Consider the following 20292-nt stretch of genomic DNA (forward strand, 5'->3'; position numbering starts at 1 on the left):
AATGTTAGTCAACATCAAAACACACTACACAGCGCTGTTATTTAGGCAGTAAGACCCTGACTCCCAAAACATAAATATCAGCATCAAGGTCTTACATGTAGGACTATCCTAATGCTATTCTTAATATTAATTTTCATTTTATAACCAATTTTGTTGCAAAATTGTAAGAATCACATTGGGAAAAATCCTGATGGTATTATGATAAAATTGTTTAAGTATAATAAAAGTCTGACATGTAAGGGGGTTTGCGTAAATGAATATTTACAACTGTGGTAGTGCACCTTCCTCCTTGCTGTTCATGCTCTGGTTTTACTCAGAGGTTGGTAATGGCGCCTGATCTATCTTATTGAGCCCTGGAACTTGCCAATGCAAAGAAGATAAATACTGCAATTATCTATGGCCTATTTATTTATTACAATAATTACCTTATGATTATCTTCTTAATTTTCTGCTTCTTTAGTTGTTTTTATCTAAGGACAATATACGTCATGACTTGATTTGGCTCACCAGTGGCCTTTATATATACTGGTACCTCGTGACCTATCACTTTGCCCAGATGAGTCTGCTCCTAACTGGACAATCCCATTCTCAATACGGGGGATACCTATCAAAACAGCTATATCATAATGAGAAAATTGGAGTTGATCGACATTCTTAATGACACACCAGGTAGATGTCCTTAGCAAGTATCAAACCAATGACTCTTGAATTTCAAGCCCAAAGCTATCCCAAGTCTTCCCACTACTCCCATCAGAGTAATTCAGTACCTTGTTTGCTAAAATAGTAAAACATCAGGGGGTCAAGTTGGACTTGATTTTAGGGATAAGTGACTTCTTTTTGGACAGAGTAAGGAAAAATGAAAGCTCATATGGGAGGAAAGGTGGAATATATATGTGTACATCTTTTATATATATATATATATATATATATATATATATATATATATATATATATATATATATATATAATGCAACTGTCTATTTCGAATTATATATATATGCATTTAACATTAGTTTTAAGCAGTACTATATTTTGAAGTAGTTATTTCTTTGAAACACATTTTGTAAGTGTATGACTATCTTTTATATGCAGCGTATTCATACATAAAAGTGTGTATATGTGAATAGGGATATATGCAATGTATTTTGGCCATTTGACCTTAAGAGATCAAAATGGAAACTATACATTGTAATTCATTTTAACTGATATGAGTACCTAATGTAAGTACAGTAGTCCCCTCTGACCAGTGGCCACACACTTCTTATGGCCAAAATCCCAACAAGTTTGTATTCAGAAGTACCCCTCAAGAACGCCACTCCTCTAATGCGACTAGCGGCCAGCATATTGTACAAAAATGGAAAATATTCCCTTCACAAGCAGCCAGTTTTTTTCTTCAGATGTATCCAGAACTAATAATTAATTCATATTGTGATGTAAGTTAAGTAATCAGATTATCTCTATCGTTTATACATGTCTGCCAATGTCAAGTTTCCATTACTAATGTACATGTAACACTAAGATTAATATTATATCATTGTCTATAAAAGCGGATGATTACAGGAAATGGGCTCAACAGTGTTATGATAGTTTTGGGCTTCACACATCTGTCGAGTTCTTCTCTTTGATGATTAGGCCCACAACTGGACGTAATTGTCAAGATCATAACAGGGTCAGCATAGGCTAAAATAGATTTTGTGCATTAACACACACACAGAGAAATGAACCATGAACAAATCAGGGTACCAGACAAAGACCGAAAAATCATGTTACAACACATTTATCGCTTCCTTTATGAAGAAGGCATTTCGTCCACATGACAAAAGTTTCGTCTGCATAATTAAATTGCATAAAGTTAGCAACATCCAAATAAATAATTACCAAACATTAACATGTCATCACATAAACTGAGAGATTATTTTATAAGAAAGACGGTTATTCTGCTCGTCGACATCGGGGGAGGGGGTCATGCTAAACAATTTTATGTAGAAAAGACTGGAATAAACAACATTGTAACCGATAAGGAGGTTATTCAGCAGCAGTGGGAAAATGGAAAGAGAATTATGTATGTACCAAGATTTAAATGGCATTTTCGAATTGTTTTGCAGTGTCCATGATAACAAGACCCATTCGCATATCACGCTTATGCCAAGAATAAGAACTATTGATGTATATTCATTTGAAATAAGTCTATTATTGTCACCAGAAGAACCTTTTAATAATTAATGTTACTTTTAAACAAAGATATTAAATGCTTTAAAGTATAGCTTTCTTAGTACATACATTACATATACTTCTCACAAAAAATTTAGTCTCTCTCTGGAAATGTCACCCATCTTATAAGGCCACTTACCTGGTGCAGAAGGTGTGGCCATATAAGAGGGGGACCACTGTATTGTAATTGCAAATAGATAAAAGCACTTAATCAGCTGCCCCTTAAACAAAGAATTTCATATTTGTTTGTTTCCCAAACTTCATTTACTTGTTTGACCATTCCAGGACATTATCTGTGAGGAGGGACCTTGTTTTGCAGCTCAGGTGTTCTCTTGTCTGCAGCAGTCTGCAAATTCTCCACCTTCATTTTTGGCTAAATTCAACTGAATTCTTCGCCAGGAAAATTTTTGGAGCAATGTTGCTGAGTGCATGATCAGTACAGATGATCTACATCCAAGGTTTACGAATTTATGCTAAGTGGAGAATCTATTATAATTCATGGAGAAAGTAACGTTAATCCTGGCCCTTCATCTTGGCACAGTAGCTGAATTTCTTTGCCTTTTTGAAGAGAGACAATGCTCAGTTTCTGCTGTCAAGGGCCATAGTGGGCCCTTTCCATCACACTCAGACTTTTGAATGGCCTGACAAATGAAGCAGTCGCTCACATAGCTGGCCTGATCATGTATTTCAAACTGCAGAAACTGGTGTCTCGCTTGCTAATATCTTGATGGAATCACTCTTGTGTCTTGTGGTCTCAGACCAAAACCTGTTTTGAACCTTCTGGTGAAGCATCTTTTGAGGACCTTACCTTGAGACAATTTTCTTGCTTTCCTTAGCATCCACAAGACCGAGGAGGGCGCTCCATGCCCTTTCCATAGAGCAAGGCTGTCTGCAGTTCAGTGGAAATTATGAGTTGTTTTATCTCCCTTTCCAACCAGGTTTCTTAGCAAAAACTAGTTTCTATCTACCACTTCCAATAAAAATCTTCAGTTTCAGTAGCTTCTGCTGGGGATGATCAAGATAGATTTTTATGCCCGTTTAGGGCTTTATGTTCTTTCACAGCTAAAAAAAAGCACCTTCCTACATTGATAGAGTGGCACATAGCTATTTTTTCAAAATAGTTGATGTATGCCTCTAAAAAAAACATTAATTTATGCCTTTATGTTATATTCATGAAAAATACTTTCTTTTCTTTCAGTATAGCAACTTATCCCACATAGCCAGATGTACTGGTGGATTTCAGATAGTTTCCCAGCGCACCTATGCAAATGGAGGTAATATTGTGATACAACAATCTGATGTATCTTGAAAGAAGTTAAATCCAGTTATCAGTCACATGAATATTGGAACTATTACAATTTCCTTTGTTGATATACATTGTCTTTTTTTATACTCCCATCATGTTTCTTGTAAAGGCAGATTTTGTTACAGTTCATTAAGTCATTCTTCAAGAATTATATCTGACAGATGACTTCTAATTAGGATGTAGATTTAATGTTAGGGTTTGGAATTTCCCTGTGACCTCAGTTGTCCCAGACACACAAAACATACTTCCTATGCCATTTCTTCCCTGTTGTTAATGCTTTTGGGTTCACAGTGTTTTAATTGATATATTTTTTTACTTTAAAAATATATCCATATACTTTCACATTTGAAAATACAAGATTTACCCTATTGTGCCATCTTCAAAACCTGTCATACTTCTAAATCACCGACATTTTTATGATCAGTCATTGAATATGGTTGAAACTGCTGTAAACTTGTGCAAAGAGGGTATGTTCAAACAGTCTTTATTTATTTTTTTAAGCTTTCATTAAGGTATGCAAAAGAAGTTTTAAAAATTCTCATTTAAATGCTATCTTTATTTAATCATGTAGTATAAAAATTATGGATTTAAAGCTCAGACTTTGCTGCTTGATATAGTGTCATATTTTTCATACCAAATGATGGACCAACTAAACACCAAAAGCAGTTTTTCATTGAAAAACCTAGAGAAAGCTTATGGTATTGTCTGTTCATCTGTACTTTACCACAAGTTTGTCATTGCTACTCCTCCTAAACTACTTGGAGGATTACCATGAAACTTTACACACACATTTACCCGATGGTCTACTTGTGCTAAATGAAAATGGTGCTGCTTGGGCATCCAAAATGGCCACCACATTGGCCGGCTTGAAATTCCTTTTATCAGTATTTCTCATGAATGGATGGTCATATCAGCGTAGGATTTTAACTGAAAGATGTTGTAGGATGTTTAGTTGGTCATAAATGAAGATGCTGCTTATCTGACTTATAATATGCAGGGTTTGTGTCTTGTAAAATGCAGGAGATCTGTGAACAGCTCTTCTGGTAGATGAGAGTTATTCACTCTCAAATATTTATGACATCATTGTTTACGGCACATCATCATTTACGGCATATGATGTGTATCAAAATGGCAGAACCTATAAATGTACCAGTATTTGTGAAAGGCAACTGCAGTGAAATCTGGGACAAAATTTGAGGAAAAAACATCTGGAAATCTTTCTTTCGAACAGTAAGATTGAGAAGAGCAATTGATCGCTCATGGAAGCAATTTAAGGAGTATGAAAGTGCAGGAACGATTTATGCTCCTCAAAACACAAGCACTCCTTATCAGCAACAGTGACCATCTGGAAAATCTTTTTATTATTATATCTCTTAATTGAAATTAAAGCTGTCATTGAATTTTCACCAGCATATCACTTCAAGACTTCTTATGATATCCAGTTGGTAACAAATTAAAATATTGTTATCACTACTTCTAGATGTCTGATGTGTCAATATTGTGATTTTAAAAACTTGTTATGATGTTTAGCTGGTGGTTGTTGTTGTTTTGGGTGTAACAACATTTTTCAGGTCATTATAGGCTATACATTGCAGCCAATATAACTGGTGGAGGAAGAACCTGGGAAAAACCCTGGTAAGAACCACATACCCACATTAGCCAAGCCCAAGACTCATACCTATGTGGGCAGAAGTGAGATGGCAGTGATCAATATAGGTGAGCATTTAAGACCACTCTGTGGGGCCCCGAGTGGCCAAGTGGTCTAAAGCGCTCTCCATTACGGATCACTGACATCTCACCTCTGTCTGCTTGAGTTCAAGTCTAAGATTCGGCCAATGTGGGTATGTGAGAAAGCTTGCCAGTAGCCTCTGTGGGTCAGTGGTTCTTCCTGGGGTTTTCCCAGGTTCTTCCTCCACCATTAATACTGGCCACCATGCAAAGCCTATCATGTGCTGAAAAATGGCGTTAAAACCCACAACAACAACAAGACCACTCTGCCACTTGAAGCCTTGATGTCAGGTTGAGACTAAATAGAAATGATGCCAATCTAATCTGGCCTTTCACCACCATGGTATCCATCTTGAAAATCTTGTTATTGTTACTTTTCCAATAAAGGAAAGTCATATTATTATGGATTTCCACCAGAAGACCTTTTGTGATGCCTTGTTGGTTCTAAATGAAAATGGTGCTAAGTTTACATCCATTATGTGTGGCTCAACAGCTAGTTTGAAAATCTTGTTATTGCTGAAGAATGTCATAGATTTTTCAACACTCCACAGGTAAATGGAAGAAATAGCCTTATCTTAAATTCCTGGAGGTTTTTTTCAGTCAGTAGAGCATCATCCATTCAATGGACTCTTGTTTATATTTTAATTCATATACTTTCATATTTTAAAAAATATATCCTTATACATTCACATTCAAGAATACACAATTCCCATCTTGCCATTTGAAGCTTGATTGTGTGCCAGCTGAAGTTATACTTTTCGCAAGAAAAACATGCAAAGAGCAGGGATGGTCCTGGCTTTTAAAAAGCTGTCACCAAAAAAATCGCCAACCTCAATATTTTGTCGCCAATTTTCAAAAAGTGTCGCCAAAACAAGTAGTGTACATTTTTCCAAGTGTTAATTTAGTCTGTTAATGTAACAGGCAATGAAAATTACAAAAGATGTGTTAGTTAATACTTTAATTACAACAAGCATTAACAAAATGTTACAAACTGTTACATGAAGATCTGTCGCGATTTTAGAGTTGCCCACTTGTTGAATGCAGTTTCAAAGTCTAATTTTTCACATCTGTACATGCTGATTCTCATTAAATTCTCGAGAGATGAGATGCAGAGCTTATTTCTGATGTCAGTTTTTATGAAGTTCATCTTACTGAATCCACGTTCACAGTCTACAGTGCTGACAGGTGACACCAGTAGTCTCTCAGCAGCCCCCCCCCCCATAGCTAACATCCCAAAGCTTGTAGTGAATTGCTTCCTAAATCCCAAGAATGATCACTGAATGCAGTATAAAATTTCTCGACAAGGAAAATAGGATCTCCATTCCCACGAATGAAACTTACACGAGTCAACACCTGGCAATATTGGACCGTATATATAAGCATAAATTCACACCCAATTTAGGGATTCTTTCACTCTTGTATTTTGAGAAATAAATAATTATTATTAATTATGCAAAACTTTTGTTGTTTTTTTTTTTGCTATTTCTTGTTGCGGAGTTTAAGTCTGCAGCCGTAACACGGAATTGATGGCAAAAGGAAAGATCAATGAGTAAAATGCTGCACTGGCGACAGATATAATTGTGATTGAGATTTTTTCCATTTGCTTTGTATTTATACACAGTTGGTACTTCAAAGGTTATAAGTTTTCTATGAAGGTTTAGCAAAACTATTGTATTGGTATATGTATAAAAAAAAAAACACAGAAGGATTAGCCATACAATTTAATTGTATCTGTTCTATTCGCGTCTTCAGAAGTCGGTCAGTTGTAGGTATAGTGCGGTAGCATGATTGACTGTATCACAGCATACAGTACTCAGCCCAGATGTCAGCATAAGCAGATTATGATGTAACAATGCACTGTAAAGATGGGGTTGTCAATACGAACAAAGGATCGTTTGTGTAACAGATTGATTCCAATGCATTGCTTAGTCAAGTTTGTGGCTTCCTTTCGTTCTCGCTTTTAATTTATCCAGTCCAAATCCATGATTGTGTACAAATTAAATAACCAAAAAGTATGTCGCCAAAAAAATCGCCAGATGGGATATTTTTGTCGCCAATAAGGAAAAAAAATCGCAATTTGCGACATTGGCGAAGCCCAGGACGATCCCTGAAAGAGTGAGTTGAATCTTCTAAACTTTGATTCAGGTGTATGATTGTGGATAAAGATGGCAAATAATAAATAAATATAAAACACTTGTTTTTTTTTTAAGCATAAATACTGAATAAATTTTCATATGTGCCTTTGCCACTTGTTAAGGTATGATGTGTTTTGTACTACCCATTGAAATATATCTAGTATTACTAGATAACCAAAAATCAATATTATCTATATATTTCCTAGGTGAACATGATCTAGTGGTAATTGGCTCAGGACCAGGAGGGTATGTGGCTTCCATCAAAGCTGCCCAACTGGGCATGAAGGTAAACATTTTCAGTTTCACTTTACTCTGTACATTTATTTTCAATGTCATTAGTATGGTTACTTATTACAGTCATGAAGCTTATCATAGTCAGGCCTGATCTAACAGAAACCTTTTCTCGGTGGTCACCTGGTCAAAATGTCCACTCTTATTTCCTACTGGTAAATTTCCTACATAGAATGTCATCTATAGTCATTGGCAGAGGTGTTTCCTGTCCTGCTTTAATCAGTTACTGGAGTGTATCTATGGCAACACCTTAGACCATGCAAATTAAACTTTTGCTTCATGAGGAAGGCATTGTTTAGATAAAGGAATTCATGTGAATTGATTTGCATAAACATCTCTCTCTTCTACTGAAATTTGTGTTTTGTCCTGGTGCACAAAACAAACTGAGATCAATGATTAATTTAAGTCAGTGATCATTTAATTTATATAATTAATGTAAGCAGGATATTGTAATCTTGTGTGGATCATAAATTGGGGAGAAAACAACAAATGTGCCAATTTTATGATTTTGTTGAATAGTATTCATAAAACAATCCTGATAATGTAATAATGACAAGATGAAGAAGAAGAATATTTGGTACATGGAAATTGTTCAGATCAGAAACCTCATTTCCAGCTTATAGTCAGTGTTACGGTCAGTCTCACATCTCTCATGCAGATGGGATAATATGAATATTGACAATTGAAGCAAGTTTCAACAAATAGGGAATAAATATTTATAATTTAATATGTCAGCTTTATATTAGTCATTATATTTAAAAGGATAAATTCTATCCTCAGTTTGTGAGTAGGCACCAAAATGTACTAAATTTGCTGACTGACAAGTCAGATATTGTTTTGATGTATGTAAAAGGTATCAAGGTGATTGGGGGATAGCTGTTAAATATATGACATGACTCATGTCTTTCATAGGTGTGTTTGAAAATAAAAGACACTCATCTTAAATGATTTTGTCACCTGGATTTCTTTAAAAGTATGATTAATATATTAAAATTCCAGTACACACAAGTGGTGTTTATCATAGATCGTTTACTTAATAATTACTGAAGACTGAAACTTACTTTCTCTTTTGTAAATAAATCGATAATAAATGTTCTCAGACCATTCTCAGAAGCTGGATTGTCTTAAGATTTTTTTAAAGCATGTTGCAAATTTCAATGTGGCAAGGTAGATAAATATAAGTGTTTTCAAATCATTCAGCTGTGATTATAAATAAGTCATTACAAAAGGATTTGCTTTCATTATTGTTATTATAATTAAAGAGTTGTTGTTTTGGGGTTTAATGCCATTTTCAGTGCACAATAGGCTATATATGGCAGCCAGTATAAATAGTGGAAGAAGAACCCAGGAAAACCCTAGTAAGAACTACCCACCCACAGGAAGCTTCTAGTAATCTTTCTCACATACCGACATCGGTTGAGCCCAAGATTCTGACACACAGGGATAGGGGTAAGATGGCAGTGAGCAGTAAATGCAAGAGCTTTTGACTACTCTGCCAACCAGGACCCCCAGCTGAGATGAGTTTGCTGATGTATCTAGGCACAGCTAAAGAAAGTTGACAGTTTTCACAAACAAAATCTCAAAAGAAAAATGTTATATATTTTAAACATGATTAAAATCAGGTTAACACAGTTCTGTTCTTGGTTATGTTTGATGTTTCAGTTTATTTTTTTGGACATAGATATCACTTTGTCTTGAAAATCAAGGTTTTCCAAAACCTTTATCTTTGTGTGTCTTTGCTCTTGTAACTACATGGCCAAGTTGTCTAAGGTGCTTACCTTTACAGATCACTCTCATCCTGTCTGCATGTGTTACAGCTTAACTCAGCCAATATCAGCATGAGAGAAACCTTTCCAGTGGCTTCCTTTGAGTAAGTGGTTCATCCTAGGATCTTCACATGTTCATTCTCCACCAGATATACTGGCCACAATGTATAATCATGTGCTGAAGATTGTGTTAAACCCAGAAAACACAAATAAACAAAATAATTTCTTCAACTATGTACCCATTCTAATCCTTTTTTTTATCTACATATCTATTAAAATGTACTATTTATATATATCTAGTTGATAACATTAATTATCAGAACATGTTTTTAATGTGCAAAGAACAGTAAAAAGACAACATAAGCTCTGTATTTGTAAATAAAATATAGCACGATTTCCAGTAAAAAGATCTTATTTTTTATTGAGGATAATAAATATTCTTCTGTATGAATACTCTGTGCAACGAGTTGCCAAACATTCAGACATGTCTGACAAGTACCTGTCTCTACATAGAATTCGTTTGATTTTGCTCATGATACAGTGAGATCTGTCTTTAAACAATACACAAGGGAGCACAGTTTCTCCGTTACTAATGGATATATAAGGTTTCATTCAGTTTTCATTTTCAGAATATTTGGACATCCATGGTTGAAAATTCAAATCTCCTGTAATCCTGAAAGTTCTATAATTGTGCTTACCAGAAGACTAATATAAATGTGCACAAATTTTATGGCTATCTTTGTCTATTAAAAATATTATTGAGAGGAGAAAATGATTTTATAATGTTAAGAACTTCTAAAAGTCTGTCATTATACAAATATTTTGACTTGGTAAACATCAGTGTGTTCATGCAAAGCTCAACAAATTTGTTTCACATCTACTTGTACAGCAGAAGTGGCTTGTAAAAAACCTTGCCTGTCCTCCAATTCTGTCACTTGTCTTGGGTTTTCAGAGCTGCCAAATATTGAAAGGAGCCTTGCAAAATTAAAGTTTAGTTTTCAGTTTATATTCAGGGCTTTAAATTTATGGAATATGAACTGTAAAAAGTTGCCAAAATGGCATTTTTATTTTATATATTTAAAAATGTTTAGTAAGCTTTTGTAAATGGATCTCATCCTGAACAATTCATTAATCCAAAAATGTCATCTGTATGGTCTTTATGTCTCATTTTCCTGTGAAACTGTATCAAGTACTGACAGAAGCAAGCAGATATGTTTATATCTTGTAATACTATAAATTATGTCCTCATTCCTTAGCACATAGCATGTGATAGAAGTGGGATCATTTGGACTGTTTGAATTCAGGAGTATAGTTCCTTCTGTTCATACAAAATATTTCATTAGCATGTATCAAGTGTTAAATTCAAACCAGATTATATGATTATATGTTTTTCAAAGTCAAATGCCCAGGGGTAATAATCATTTTTTCTTTAATTTTGTACTGTAACAATTGCATTGTTACTGGAAAGGAAATTCTACATATATTAGAAGGAAAACAAAATGTCAAAAGGATTAGCCCAAAATTCAGTGCTTTTCGTGGTATTCTTGTCTGGCATTCTTATTTCTTTTTCCTACTATTTTTTATTATGCAGACTGCCTGTGTGGAGAAGAATGAAAGACTAGGTGGAACTTGTCTCAATGTGGGCTGTATTCCCTCCAAGGCTCTACTGAACAACTCCCACTTGTATCATTTAGCTCACGGCAAGGACCTTCACAACAGGGGCATTGAATGTAATGTTTATTTCTTAGCTTTTATGTATAGTAATGGCATTGTCCACTCAGACTGGAAGTGAAACATAAGTAACATTGGTATCAGTAGCATCATTGATATCACTTTCAGTTTAGTATGTTGTGGGGTTGCGTTTAACTTTTTGCCATCATTTAAACTTAAATCCTAGAAGACTTGCATCTAAGACTCTTGTGTTTTATAGAATCCTCATTTATAAAACAATTCCCATCTAATTTTCAAATAAAAATGCTTTTATGAATTCATGTTTTTCTTCTTTAAATTCCTATTCTTGTGCAGATATTGACCCCAGTCTTGAATTGAAAAATATTTGGAATTTTATTTAGAAGTGCACAAGAGTTTTTGTTCTGATGCTAGGGCAAACAGCTCCCAAGATATGCTCAGGTCTCTCAAACGCATCACTGCCACCACAAGCTGAAATCTGCTACTTTCTTGCACAAAGGCCTGCTCTTTGTTTGCCTCATTTTTTAAGGGATTTGAAAGAAGAATAAAAATATGTACATTTTAAGCCTGTAGCTGTCAACTCAAGCAGTGATTTCTTGGATTTTCATATGTGGGAAATTCCCTTTGGCCTTTTTATGGGATTATTTTCACAGTGCCTAAATTTATATTAAAACAATGTTTATGCTTTGACCGCTTAAGTATGCTTCTTCAGATGTATGATTATAACTTTAATGAATAAAGTTAAAACTAACAGTTGTTTATATGTATAATCAGTACAGCAGCAGTGACTGGACTGTGTATTTTGACAGTGGTACTGTGTTGTATTAGAACGGCATGTAACAGTAGTGACATAACAACCATGACCAAAACCTACAAGTCTGCCATTGCACATCCTTGTCAGGAGCAGTGGGTAAAAGACTTTTAATAACTAGATAATGAATGAAAGCATCTTGTTTTGCTGTTGAGCAATGGCTTAGTAAAGGCTTGAATTTGGTAACTGGTTTAGAAATCAAGTGCTATGATGAATAGCTTTAACTGTTTAATATTGTTGATGATGGTTACAGGTTTCACCAGGTGTATGGCAAATTGTCTTTGTGTAATATTGACATGCTTGCTTAATTTAAACTAAGAGAAAACACTTCTCATTTACAGTTATTAACTTTTAGCTTTTATTTTAAAAAATTTAACTCCAAAATGGTTGAGCAGACAAATCAAAATTAATCTGACCCTGAGGTCAGATGCTTTCTGCACACAGTGGTATTGTTTACCGAGAATAGTGTAGGGACGTTTGATGCTTGAGAAGGACTGAGGCTAATTGGGCTGGTCGATAAATACTGTGAATTCATTATTTTTGTGGTGATGCCAGGTTTCATGGACCTAGTGATTGCTGCAAGCCACATACATAATGACCCAACAGGTGCTTCTAATTGTAATTATGGGACTCTTCAATATCCACAAATCTGAGTGCAAATGAATTTACAGTATTTGAGAGAAGCTGATGGATGATGCCTTATTTTTACTGAACACAGCTTGTTCAAACCAGTTTTAAGTTACTGTTACATATTTAACTTTATCATTTGATAGTAATCACCTTATTCTAAAAATAGATGTATGGTTATCGAGGAAGCATTTGTTTTTGTGTAATTAATTGTTCTGGCCAGAATTTACATTAATTTAGCAGAATACACTTATCCAGAATTTGGAAAAATCTTTGGCTTACACTTGTATTTGAATAAATATTAGTGACTGTTAGATATTTGCATCAGTCCTAGATATTTGCATTAGTCCTAGATATTTGCATCAGTCCTTTATTTTTTGCTAAAAATTGTAAGAAAATTCTTTTTACACACTTAAGTTTTAATCTTGTTTGAGTTTTCGTTCAAAATTATTACAGTCAAACCCACTTATCTCGACCTCGGTTATCTCGACAACCCGCTTATGTCGAGCGTTTTGGTCCGGTCCCGAAAAAATTCTTCTTTGTTATGCTATTTTTTACCCGCTTATCTCGACCTCTGTTAAGTCGATAACCCGGTTATGTCGGGCATAAGTTTCAGTCCGAAGTAACATGTGGACCCGCTTAATTCGACGAAATGCAACTTTTTAACGTCAATCTCACAGAAATTGTACAAGAAATAGTCAGCAAAAGCGATCGATTTTCAGGCACAATTTTGGTCCGTTACGGCAGTAGTCACATGTTTATTTCATATTCTTTCTATTTTTGGTTCGTAAGAGTAGCTTAATCGATTAGTTTATTAAGAATATATCATGTTCACTACATAAAATATTCAAGGATTCACAAAGACAAGAGTGTGTACAAATTACAATGTAACTTTATTTTACGAAAACGCAGAATCTTAGATGTCAGCTACATGTGTATTTTATCATTTCCCTTGCATATGCACGTAATATCATGACGATTTATTGTATAGCATTTTATGACAAAATAGCCAAACATGTCAGCAATATTTTCAAAATATCTAGGAATTATAAACTGAACATAATGTAGTGGAAATACAAAAATATACGGTAAAATTACCTACACGTACATGTACAATAAACGCATACTATATATGAATAAAAAAATGAATACTTTTTTCATTTTGAATCTATACATCTGTAAAACACACAAGTACATAAACATATCATAATGTGCACTACATTATTTTTGTAGAAAATATGAAGTAATATCAGTCTGCTTTTGTTTACTCCGGTGCTGATTTGTAACGAACGATTCAAAAGCACTTACGTTTTCATACATATGCTCGGCACCGTCGACACTTGCCACAAACAATTTCATTTTTTTAATGCATTCAGCCATTTCACTGTAGCTTGGGATAGTGATAGGCTGATCATCATCATCATCATCATCATCTTGCTTGCATGATTGTATCTGCTTCATTGTCACCGATTGGATTATTTCCTCATCAGCAAGTTCACCATAGGCATTGGCATCATCATCCACGTGAACATAATTAGAAAATTCATCCCGAGCAATGCCTATGGAGTCCGCAATCTCATCAGCCATCGCTTCAAGACCTATTTCTGATTGAGGCTCTTTAATTTCTTGTGCAATTAAACACTGCTGGTGAAATTCTTCATCAGAAATTTCCGGAAAAATACAATGGAACCAGCAGTTTTGAATGGTTTTCGGCGATACACTGTTCCAAGCTGCACGGGCATACATGATGGCGTCTAGCAGAGTTGGTTTATAGGATCGCTTTTCCTCAACTGCAAGCAAATAATTGCAAACTAAAGCTTTCCGATAATGGATTTTAAAAGCCTGAATTATTCCTTGGTCGAGTGGCTGAAGCTTACTGGTAGCATTGGGAGGAAGAAAATACACTGTGATTGCTTGTAACCCTTCTACACGTGGGTGAGCACGGCAGTTGTCTATTATCAATGCGATCTTTCGTTTTTCAAACTGTAAGTGGCGATCTAACTTGCGTAACCAGCTGGTAAAGATATCACCTGTCATCCAGCTATTTGACTGGCTTTTATAGTCAACGGGGAGAGAAGACCTATTCAGGTTTTTGAAGCATCTTGGATTTTCTGATTTTCCTATTATTAATGGCTTGATCTTGTCACTTCCATCCATATTTCCGGCCAAAAGCAAAGTTACTCTCTCTTTGGATTTTTTTCCTCCATGGCATTTGTTTCCTTTGAAATCCATCGTCTTGTTAGGCAGACATTGCCAAAATAGCCCCGTTTCATCAGCATTGTATATATCGCATGGCTTGAACTTGTCTAAGATTTTTGGCAAAACTTCTTTATGCCATTCCTTAACAGCCACATCTGAAACAGATGCACTCTCTCCACACACGGTTTTAAAACATATATTATTGCGCTGTTTGAAACGATCTAACCAGCCATGTGATGCTTTCCATGTTTCGTGTCCCAAGTCTTTTGCAAATTTCTCAGCCTGTTGCTGGATACGAGGGCCATCTACTGGGATATTTTCGGCACGGACGTTTTTAAACCATTTTAGTGTTGCCTCGTCGACATCATCGAACTTTGCGGAACGCATTTTCTTTCTATCGGGACTTTGTATTTGATATCCTGCCGGTAAGTTCAAAGAATTAGTTTACTGCTCGCTACCGGATGTGTTTATTCACCACCCGCGCATCTATTTATTTGCCATCTGGAATCATAATTGATACAAACTCACATTGATGCCTGCGGGGTAAGTAGTCTACTCAACATTAACTTGCTTTAATAAATACTCTTTGTAACCCATGCTAGCGAAAGGAGTGTCATTTGCACTCACAGTCAATGTACATGTACATGTACATGTATTTTCAAAAACATTTATTGATCTTTATCTGCGAGATACTGTCATATATTAACCTGGATATAATACAATCTTGGTTATTTTGCACCTAACACCGCGTTATGCGTGAATGGCGGGTGCCTGAAAGCAATCGGTGGATGTTTCTCTCTCACTCTCTCGTTTGTGATTTTCTTTGATCCATTTTTCAATCTGATAACATATTCAAACCTCTGAGTACAACCAAACATGATTTGTTTTTCAATATTCACATCAATTATAAAAATGCGTCGTGTGTTATCTGACATAAGTGATGCACACTACAGTAATGGATGCATACGCTACATGTGATATAAGGAGTTCATAGATATATTTTTTCTTTAATAAATTACTTATGATGATAAAAAAGGAATAAATGATAACAACACCAGGTTAGTTCATTTCATTTTATTATCAATTAAGCGTTTTGTTTATTTTATTGTAACATGCAGTGGGAGGGGATTCCAGTAAACACCAGCAAGAGACAGGAGTAATGCTCAAGGACATTTTTAAAATTACCGGTTTTTATGAACCCGGATATCTCGGGACCCGGTTATGTCGACGATTTTTTTACACCCCCGACGTAATCGAGATAACCGGGATTGACTGTATTTGGCTCATCAAGAAAGTTCACTTGCAGATTTTCACAGTCATTCATAATTAGCCTGTCATCATATTTAGGGTTCCTTTACTTCTTAAGACTCGTATATTTTGATCACGAGGTAAATGATGTTGATTGATTTCTTTTTTTTATAAAAGAAATTTTGGTTTTGGTTTTACATTGACAAAATCAGGTTGAAACTTGACAAGCTGATGGAACAGAATGCTAATTTTTATTTTGTTTTTTAGTTGATAATGTGAGGTTGAATCTTAACAAGATGATGGAACAGAAGACGAAAGCAGTGACAGCACTAACTGGAGGCATTGCACATTTATTTAAACAAAATAAGGTACATGAAATTTTTCATTGCGTTACATAAACATAGTCTTTCGATGTACTAGTCAATGATCAGTGGAGTGCACACAGAATCTGAAAAATAAAGAGGACAAACTTCTTTAAATGTGGATCAAGAATATGTAACTTGACTCAGAATCCATTTTTTTCTCGCAGTTAGTTATTCTTGTTTTGGGGTCTGATTTGATGGAAAACGGGAAGAAAATATTATAATATCACAAAGGTCTATATCACCTGGACACTGCAGACTTGTGTTTATGTACCTCATTTTTGTATCTGAAGAGATTGCATGCTATATGTTGGTTTGTTGTGGGGGAGTTGCATTATAAGAATCTGAAATGTGTAATTGGACAAAATCTGTTTGAAATTGATCAGAATTCATTTGTGTTCTGTTTGCTTTTAACTCATGTTTCCATTTCAGCTATCATGACTTTTTCTTTTTGTTTATGGTCACAGAAATGTGTTTTGATTTTATGTTTATCACTTCCAGTCATTGTTTCCATTCATTTTGTTCATTTTCAATGAAATGTATTTGCATATTGCAAAGTTTATTTATGAGATTTGAAGGGAGAGAATTGTTGCTTTGAAATTTTGTCATATTAAAAGGGTGCAACATTGAATTTATGAATAATTAATATATAACTGCTACTGCCATAGATAAAATATAGTTGTAAAGTATTTCCCAGTTTATTGTGCTTTTTATTTGTCCCCTTTCAAGTAATTATTTTACAGATACACTCACAGCAGGGTTTAAACAAATCTCTGAAATTCCACTCACACAATTAGGCAAGTACTAAAATGTTTTGCTTGTCTTGCTGGTTTGGACTAATCAACCAGTTATAGTAGAAATGTGAAAGTTGACAATGCCAGTGACCTGAATTCAGTCATGTTAAGGTTTCTTTCAGGAATGTATGCTGTGACTATTCTAGCACCAGCTGCAACAGACCACAAATAGAGGCCAGCCTGCTCTCGTTCTTGTAAACATTTATTAGTATTGAAGAGTGATAGTGGAATGCTTGTATTAACTTGATCAAAGCAGATTGGAAGAAAAAAAAACTACTTCTGTTAGAAGGTGTGGACTTTTAATGAAACAAGTTGGCGATATTCTCACATCTATTAGTAGCTATGTCTGCCTTTACAACATCTAGTTTTGTATAGAGTGAAAATTTGTCCTTGTTAAGAATCTGATTCTAAGTGAAAGGGCCTTTTACCGTGTAAATTTAGAAAATAAATGGAAATTATGGATCATTTTAATCCATTCAGTAATTGCATTTCTGATTTCATTTATCATTCGTTCTGTGTTCAGTTTTTTGTATTTATGCTCTGCTTTCTTAAAAATGCATTTGTCATTTCCTTTGCATTCAGTTTTCATTTAACCGGTAAAGTTAATTATTTTGGGGTCTGTATATGATGGAATGTGTCTTCTACTCCCGTCCCTCACCCCCTTTAAGATAAAATCCAGGCAGCATCTCTGCATGATGCGATGATCATTTTTGTTATATAATTGCACTTGAGCATCAACCTGCAGAACTTGACCAGCAACCTAAATTTGTAGGGAGAAGAAGGATTTGTCACTGCTGTGGACATCTGTATTGCCAAGACAGTGACAAACACCACTGACCTTTATATATTCATTGACCACTCCAGTGGCCTAGTGATTAGAGCATCTGCCTCGGAAACGGGAGGTCCTGGGTTCATAACCCCAGCTGAGTCATACCAGAGACTTTTAAAAATGGTACTAACAGCTGCCTTAGTAGGTGCTCAGTATTAAGAGGTTAGTGTTAAGACTGGTTGGCCTTGTGTAAAGTTAATGTGACTGGGTGGGACACCATGCTACATGTCTGCGGCATGATACCCCAGTGCTAGACATCACTATAAACTGCCACACTGCAGATATCATAGCGATATGACTGATTTTTTAAAAAGCTACATAAAAAATCCTAATCACACACACACACAAATATTTATTCATTTGTAACCACAGCCATTTGGGAGGGTCTGATACAAAATGCAGATTGTTTTATTTGACACTGCTATGATCAACAACAACAAGAATGGAGATAAACACTGACCTTTTTTATTTAATCCTTTGTAATATGAATAAATAATAAAATGCATATACATTGTGATGTTTCCTTTTTAAGCCCTATTGCATTTTGAACTGGAACACTGATCATCTTGCATAAACCATTTATAAGAGATCACTTGTTTGCAGAAGGGGTGGTCTCACAGGACAGGTTTTATTTTGTTTTAATAGTGATGCAAAATTTATGTATCTCGTGTAAAACATTTCATCTGAAAATACTGTGAAAAACTAAAACTGCAGGCATGTCTGGTGTGCCATTCCCTCATAAAACCATGAGATAACTATAGATTAGTACAGTCCCTGAAACATGTATGCTCATATGTAATAACTAAACCCTTTCCACTTGTGGAATAGTGTTCATGCTTTGTTGCAGTTAGGGTCCCCAGGAATAGGGGCATTGTGTCCCCATGTTCTTAAGAATTTCATAGGGACAACGAAAAATATTGAGAGGTATCTCATTTTGGCACAGATTTTTTCTCTAATAGATGGTTTTTTCGTTTAAATATGTTGTCAGCACTGTTTTATTTATCATCCCCATGGATGGTTTTATTGTAATGCAAATGTTATCAATGATAGAAAAAAGCAGCAAGTATTTATAAATTATACATGTCCTTCTGATCTATTATATATATATATATATATATATATATATATATATATATATATATATATATATATATATATATGTTTTTCTCTTTTCACTGATATGCAGACAAAAACATTTTAAACAGCAGTAGATGCATATGAACAATTATTCCTGTCCAATGAAGCACATATTAAAACAGGGCAATCACATTATTTTTTGGGCAGCTAGTAAGATTGTAGTTCTGTTACTCTCATGAGACCGCAATACTTATGAAAAGGAATTACATAGTAAATAAGTCACTTATGTATTATGCATATTCATTCACATCAGGAGCTGAACTTAGCTTTCTTGAAAAGGGATTAATTAGCATTCCTATTGTATTATTGTTGTAGGTAAACCGATATCATGGCCATGGAAAAATCACTGGACCAAATGAAGTAACAGTGTTCAATAATGATGGCACTCAGGAAAGAATCTCAACAAAGAATATCCTTATTGCTACAGGATCTGAAGTCACCCCATTCCCAGGAATTGAGGTGAGATGTAACATAATCATTTTGGTGCGACATGAATTCTACAGTAAAGCAGCATGTGCCTATACTTTCCATGTTGTTTTTTTTTTTTACCCCCACTAGGGAAACTGGGCAGTGTGTACAGGTCTTTTGTCCATCCTGTTGTGCATTTGCAGAACTGACTCATGATGATGTTCAATGAATTCATTAAAGTGATGTTTGATAATAGTGGGTGAGCTTTATACAGTGTTCACATGGGTGATATAGTGTGTACCACTGTATATTGAAACCCCTTTATAATGAAGTTAATAATACAAGTTATTTTACTACCACCTAATGAAACGGGATCCATGACCATACTCACCTTTTCATAGGAACCATGTTACTGTTTATTTGTATTTTCCAAAAAGACTCATAAGAGTGCATAGAAATACAAAATTAAGGTATATTATTGTCAAAATTAATAGTAAAATTGGTTCTCATTACCTAAGAACTAGATTGAAGTGAAACCAGTTAAGTAGCAGTGATAAAGCAAACAATTTACCAATTTAGTGGGATCATAAGGAGCCATTGTAGCTCAGTTGATAAAGTGTATGACTCATAATCCAAGGATTATGGATTCAATACCCACCTGTCTAGACCAGCCCAGATCTGCTGTCCTGCTATGTCCTTGGGAAGGACACTGCTCCCATTTCTTCAGCATGATATAGCCAATAAAATGCTG

General features: G+C 35.0%; 1 protein-coding gene across 2 annotated transcripts in view; it reads left to right on the forward strand.

The window, feature by feature from the left end:
* LOC149789291 (dihydrolipoyl dehydrogenase, mitochondrial-like) overlaps positions 1–20292 on the forward strand; it is a 41981-nt gene that overhangs the window by 1471 nt on the left and 20218 nt on the right. For both annotated transcript variants that reach the window (XM_089975491.1, XM_089975490.1), the window contains exons 2-6: positions 3410–3485; positions 7587–7666; positions 11029–11167; positions 16279–16379; positions 19449–19592. In XM_089975491.1, the coding sequence (XP_089831617.1) occupies positions 3410–3485; positions 7587–7666; positions 11029–11167; positions 16279–16379; positions 19449–19592 (540 nt within the window). The remainder of the gene's footprint in view (positions 1–3409; positions 3486–7586; positions 7667–11028; positions 11168–16278; positions 16380–19448; positions 19593–20292) is intronic.

Source organism: Sinohyriopsis cumingii, chromosome 11 (assembly GCF_028554795.1).
Source record: "Sinohyriopsis cumingii isolate HCF-2022 chromosome 11, ASM2855479v2, whole genome shotgun sequence".
Lineage (NCBI taxonomy): Eukaryota > Metazoa > Mollusca > Bivalvia > Unionida > Unionidae > Sinohyriopsis > Sinohyriopsis cumingii.